General features: G+C 35.6%; 1 protein-coding gene across 1 annotated transcript; it reads left to right on the top strand.

Moving 5' to 3' along the window:
• The first annotated feature begins 3080 nt into the window (after positions 1 to 3080).
• On the top strand, positions 3081 to 4211 carry pnx (posterior neuron-specific homeobox). The gene is made up of 2 exons (XM_056240687.1): positions 3081 to 3239; positions 3763 to 4211. Exons 1-2 carry the CDS (start codon positions 3110 to 3112, stop codon positions 4173 to 4175), a joined length of 543 nt encoding a protein of 180 aa, XP_056096662.1. The 5' UTR covers positions 3081 to 3109; the 3' UTR covers positions 4176 to 4211.
• Positions 4212 to 6796: the final 2585 nt, after the last annotated feature.

Here is a 6796-nt window from a genome sequence, read left to right on the forward strand (position 1 = left end):
ACCTGTCGGACAACTGTTGAATTACTGTGGAAAGCAGTAGTATAGTATTAGTATTAGTATATAGTAATATTCAATCTTTTAAAAAGACTGTTTATCTTTTTAAATCATGTGTTGTTTGTCCTTCAAGGTTATTTATTTATTTGTGTTTTGTATTGTAAAGATTTGTAATAATTTTAAACACACATTTTAAACATTAGCGACATGATAATTCATGTCAGCAATGTGTTAAAACCAGCTAATTCATGCTAGCAAAATGCTAAGTCATCTTAGCAAAGTGTTAAATCATGTAAGCAACATCCTAAAACATGCAAGCGATGTGTTAAATCATGTAAGCAAAATGATAAAAAAAAAACATGCTAACAATGTGTTAAATCATGCTAACAACATGATAATAATGCTAGCAACATGTGTTTTAAAACATGTTAGCAGTGTGTTAAATCATGCTAGCACCACGTTAAAACCATGGTTAAAACATGCTTTTGCGTGATGCAAACAAACTATTTCCACAAATCAAAGTGTCTCTTTCTTTCAATACACAGTGGACATCAGATCCATCGTAAACCTGTAAAACACGGTTTAAACATCTATTACTACTAAAACATCCTTTTGTTCCTCTGAAACTGCAGGACAGTTATGTGATGGACTGTTGTTACGCAGAGAGGCCAGACGCCCGCGGAGAGAGAATTGCCTTGTTGATGGCATGTAAAAGAGGATTGTTCCTATACATGCTGTTTTCTCTGTCCATCTCGCTGATGTATTGTTGACCATCTGTGACGTACAGACAGAATGACCCCTTATAAGTTTATTCTGAATCAACACTTTGTAAAAATCAAACAAAAAAAAAACACAATCATATATCGCATGCTATCATGGACAAAATGATTTAAAAAAAAAATAGATTAGCACATTTTTTAGATGGAATGAATAATTCCTAACATACACATGACATTGTGCCAAGTCTGTGATACAGAAATCCCTATCAGGTTCATTTAATTGCAGAACAACCTGGAGAATTTTTTTTTATTTTCAAAAATATATTAGTTTTTAATTGTTAAATTAATGTAAAATGAAAATATTTCATGAAACAAATAAGCATCTGTCTTAAAATTATTTAAATGTTTTGTCAATTTTTATTAAATTAGAAAGTAACATAAATACACAAATAAATATATATGTATACTATATATATGTGTGTGTGTGTGTGTGTGTGTTTGTGTATGTATATATATATATACATACATACACACACACACATATTATACAAACACAATCTTTTGTAAAATGCGATTAATCGATTTGTAAATATGAACAAAAATAGTGATTTCTGAAGGATCATGTGACACTGAAGACTGGAGTAATGATGCTGAAAACTCAGCTTTGATCACATGGAATAACTTACATTTTACTATATATTTACATAGAAAACTGTTATTTTAAATTGTAATAATATTTCACAATATTACTCTTTTACTTTAAATATTCAGTTTAATTCTAAATTCAATAATAATAAATACTAATATTTTAGTTTAACATAAACATGCTATTCGAGAGACCTCAGAACTTTTATTCTGGAAGATGTAAGTCGATTTAATTAAGTATCACAACAGTCATTTACACGCTCGACCACCGTAAAATCACACAATTGCAAATATATGATATCATGGACAAAATTATTTAAAAAAAAAAAATAGATTAAATGTTCAAGATTATTTTCAGATGCAATTATTTTCATGTATCCAATTAAACAAAATCTTATGGGAGTTATGGCACATATTTGGCCTTTTTAAAAACCCTAAGATATAAAATTCTAGATTTCGCATCACATCCATATCAGCTGACTCACACAGTGGTCAATAATTTATACGTGTTCAACTTCAAAAGACTCTAAGAAAGAAGTGTAGGTTAATAAGGTTAATCTGTTTTCAACAGCACCACTAGAGAACTTCTCGTGTGTAATTGAGCTGTAAAGCAGGAAAGCTCCAGGCACACTCCTTCTGCAGGACCCTTGCTGGTGCACCTCCTCATCCTCAGCGGCCCGGACAAAGACGCAGGTCAGGCAGGGTCAGAGACACTGGTGACATCTGCTAATTGCCCTGGTGGGCCGGCTAAGCCTCGCTCAGTGAATACCAGAAGCATAGTTGGCGTTGGCGCCTGGCAGCTGCCGTGGAGGGCCACCTCTGGAGGCTTTGGGGATTATTTACAACATCATAAAGCCTTTGTCTAAATGCTCCCACTGTGCACACAACTCATCAAGGTGGAGTGGAGCACACTTTAGATGTTGCAACATAAAATTGCTTCTGCAACCTTTGTTGCCTGCATGCATAAGAGCTGTTTTAGATATTAATATGCCAATTAAAACAAATACAACTTTCCCAGGCACAAAGTGTAAAGCGTTTCGAAATTGTTTTTTAGTGAGGAAGGAAGTCCCTATGTGCATTTTGCATTCAATCTACTGTACTGAGATGTAATTGTTGTTTTTCTGTAGAAAATATCAAAATTACCTTTTTATTTAGAGAAACATATCATAAGTGCTGTCAAATCGATTAATCGCTATTAATCACACCTAACATAAAAGTTTGTAAATATATGTGTATACACACACATTCACAAACTTTTATGTAGATTCGATTCGATTCGACAGCACTAATTTAATTTGACCTTTTTTCCTATCTAATCTATTCTCATTTTATTATTTTAGTTTAATTTAAACATGCTCACCTCAGAACTTTCCTCCTGGGAGACTTTAGTCGATTAATTAGCATAACAACAGCTTCTCACGCGCTCGACCACCGTAAAATCACACAATTGCAAATAACGACAAGCACTGATACAAAAAACTACACGGCTCTTCAGAAAAGGGCACATTTTAACCAGATGCAGGGCAATAAATTGCAAAGGAAACGTGTCACCCACTGAGACACATTCACATGTTAAAGTGTGTAAAGGAGGAGTTTAAAGGTTTGGTTTAAACACACTGAGGTCCTTTAACATGTTAATTTTACACGTGTCTGTTTGAGGTGTATATAAGCGGAGAGATAGTCAGATATCACAGTACTGTAGTTATACGGACACATACATTTACTTGCTACTCTTGGAACTGACTGTCAGGATGCATGAAGGAACCAGTTCCGCACTGCAGGGAAAAACCTCCTTTTCCATCGCAGACATTCTGGATTCCTCCAAATTCAACGGGAAGCATCAGGACACGCGGAGAGACGTCAGGACGCAGGAAAGCTCAAGTGAGTTTCAAAATAAATACGGTTTAAAAAGTTAAGTAGTATGTTTAAAAATGTATTGCATTCATTTTTATGTAGCTAGTTGTAGAAAATAGTGATTACGTAACGACCAATTTCAACACAAAAAAACAAAGCGAGCAAGAGACTTTTGAAAACTTTCAAATGAAAAATCCTTCAGGTGATTTCTCCAGGAGAGGGCAGTGTGTGGTGTTTGTTTATTCTGAAACATTTTAGTTGGACCTCATACAAGTTTTTTTGTTGTTGTTCTTTAGAACGTTCAGAGAACATTCAAAAGTTACATTCCCGTAATGTTTGCAAAATGACTAAATGGAATTTTCCATTAACATTCGAATTCGAATAGCCAAAAAGGTTCTTAAAACGTTTAAAACACGATTTCATAACTTAATGGGAATATTAGCAAAAAGTTAATAGAGCATATTTGTTAGCTGGGGTGCCACAATACAATTTAAATTAAATAATTCACACACTGATTATAATGTTGTAATGGAAATTTCTCACGTTTCAGTAAATAAAGACACTGTCAAGGGAACTTCTTCTCAGGACATCCCCAGCATTTCTGGCACAAAGGGAAAGTCAAAGCGGATCCGCACCGCGTTCACACTGGATCAGCTGCGCATCCTGGAGCGAAGCTTCCAGAACAGCCACTATCTGTCCGTGTTTGAGCGCCACTGCATCGCCACAGCCCTCCGTCTGTCTGAAACGCAGGTCAAGATCTGGTTTCAGAACCGGCGCACCAAATGGAAGAAGGAACAAGAAGGTCAAGAAGGAGAGGAGCAGAACCATTGTGCACCTCCTGCCTTTGCGCAGAACTCTTTTCTGTACGCAGGACATCACACAAATCCTGTGCATTATTACCCAGCACCACAAACACCTTATCTGAACCCATCTTACCATCACCAGACCCTCATGATGTTCTGATCTACTTTAGCATGATGCCATCAGAGAACATTTTTAGTGTGTAATTTTTAGTGTTAAAGAACAGAAACCAGTATGCCGATCTAAAGAACCAGTAACTTTTTTTAATCTGTCCATATTGAATCTCAAGAAAGTTCTTTGTTCAAAGGTGCTCCAAAGAAACACTGAAGAAAGTGTTTTTAAAAGTGAATGAATGACAGCTATATATTTAATGTGATATTTAATCTTTTTAATCCTTGCCATAATATTTATAATGCCTTTGACAATTATATTTATACCTCATTTTAAATGCAAGTAATTGAAATATTACAATAAAGTTTATATTTTTGCACTTTCGACTATCTTGTTTTGCCATTTCACAAAGTTATATGTAAGGTCAATGGAAACACAATATATTTTGTTATAAATTAAATGCTTATGAAACATGCATGGTCTTAATTTGCGTTATTTCCACTGAGCAGCTCAATGAAATCTGCTAGCTGAATTTCACTGTTCCACTCATATTTCCCAAAATATGATGCTGATTTAGACTTTGGATGAAATAAGTTAATATATGTGCACGCCAAGTGTTATGGAAACTGAAAGTCACAAAAGAGTGAATTAAAACCATCAGCAGATTAATTTACAGATGGAGGGCAGAAAGACAGGAAATCAGATGATAAGAGCAGAACTGAGTCACGGCTACAGTCTCCTGGCTCATCATGGAAGAAGATTATGAATATGAGCAAACGTTTTAAACGACTCCAACAGAAACACATCTGTCTGTAATTCAGCACATGGATCTGATTAACGTCAGATGTCCGTTGGCACCATCAATAAATAGTTGCTTTTTCATGGTCGCAAGAGAACCGTGTAGAAGATTCTTTAATTTCCCACATTCTGAATTAGTTTGCTTCATGCAAGTCTAACCAGGAATGGAGTCAGAAATGTGTTGGTTTCAATAAAATATATATTAGCTCTACAAGGCAAAGTTGAGAGCGAACATGTTTGACAACCATTGAACGTTAAGAGAAAAAATATGAAGAAACAACCACTGATTGAGTGTGTTTTTCCAAAATCATGAAGGCAGATCGGTGCCATTTCTGCAAACTACACTCTCTTCAAAGACTTTTAGGCCTTATTTGGTACTGAGCGGCTTTAGTACTCCGGTTTCATCTCATTTGCTCAATGAAAAAATTGTTTGTATTGAAAGCAAAAAATGATGAGATCTGCCTTTGTACCTTCTGCTGAATCAAACCAGGTTTGATTTATTAAAGTATGAACTCAATTCAAGAAGTCTCTTCTGCTCACCAAGGTTGCATTTATTTCATAAAATAAATAATAAATAAAAATACAGTAAAAACAGTAATGTTGTGAAATATTAGTACAGTTTAAAAGAAGTTTTCAATTTGAATATATTATAAAATATAATTTATTCATGTGATCCGAGCTAAATTTTCAGTCTTCAGTGTCACATGATCCTTCAGAAATCATTCTGATATGCTGATTTGCTTCCTAATTTTTATCAGTTATCATTGGTGTTTCATTTGTATCATTAATACTGCTTTTTTTCACTCAAAAACTGAGGTGCATAAACTCAGATCAAACTATCTCTCAGTTTCAAAAATAAATACAAAACCTGTCCTAACTGAAAGAAAACAAGTTGAGGAAAAAGATTTAATCCAATAATATTTGCTGATAATATAGCATAACGAGATTTATACGCTATTTCTTTGTAGGCCAGTTATTTTTGACCAGGAACTCCACAAGTGTAACAAGTTGTCAGTATCCCCAAAAGGTACAAAAATGACCCAAACCTTTTTGGAAAGTAGTAAAACCCTGTGTAAGAGAAATCAGTAAGTTTTAGTCCAATGCAATAACATTATATCTGCAAAAACACAATATAAGGGTTAAATCTTACTTCGCCTCAAACTTTTGAATGGTAGTGTATTAAGGTTTCCACAAAATATTAAAGGGATACTTCACCTTTGGAAAGATGAATGTGTATTTAAAATGGGTCATTTATGTAGAAGAAATGTGACATTATTTTTGAATTTGGAGCTTTCTAGAATCTAGACTGAGAAAAGAGAGAAAATTAATTTTTGGCTTATGTGGATGAAAGACAACAACTCCCAGAATGCACTTGCTTCGCTGCCCTAGGAGGCCACGCCTACCGGTAACAGAGCGTAGTAGTTAAACAACAAGTCTAGGCTACTAGTGAGTCTCCGTGATGAGTCTGCCCGAAAATGTGTATCAAGATCGCCCAAAATGTCCGGGATTCGGCTTTTGCGTTCTAAAGTCGCCATTCATCATGTTTACTGTGGCGAGCAGGACGAGTGAGGGCCGCGGGAGAACGGCGCGAGGCCGGTGGCGTGATTACCGATGAGCGACACCTGTGAGACGCACCGGTCTCGTATCTCTCACGGAGGAGCGGGAATTTTCTTAGCAATGTTAAAAACGCACATCAACCGATCACTTGTTTAGCGTTCATGTAAACACTACATTCAGATTCACCAATCGGAATGAATTCAGTTAGATTGAAACAAAAGGTGTGCATGTAAACAATGAATGGCGACTGCAGAAAGCAAAAGCTGAATCCCGGGCACCGACGGCCGGACATGTCCGGGAAAAAGAGGATGGTAACC

This window comes from Rhinichthys klamathensis, unplaced genomic scaffold, assembly GCF_029890125.1.
Source record: "Rhinichthys klamathensis goyatoka isolate OS25496 unplaced genomic scaffold, OSU_Roscu_1.1 h1tg000606l_1, whole genome shotgun sequence".
Classification (NCBI taxonomy): domain Eukaryota; kingdom Metazoa; phylum Chordata; class Actinopteri; order Cypriniformes; family Leuciscidae; genus Rhinichthys; species Rhinichthys klamathensis.

What these genes read in the sequence shown, in the direction of transcription:
- pnx (XM_056240687.1), top strand. Translation starts at nt 3,110, where the DNA reads ATGCATGAAGGAACCAGTTCCGCACTGCAGGGAAAAACCTCCTTTTCC. An exon ending in CAGGACGCAGGAAAGCTCAA is followed by an intron (nt 3,240 to 3,762) that starts GTGAGTTTCAAA and finishes CTCACGTTTCAG; the next exon opens with TAAATAAAGACACTGTCAAG.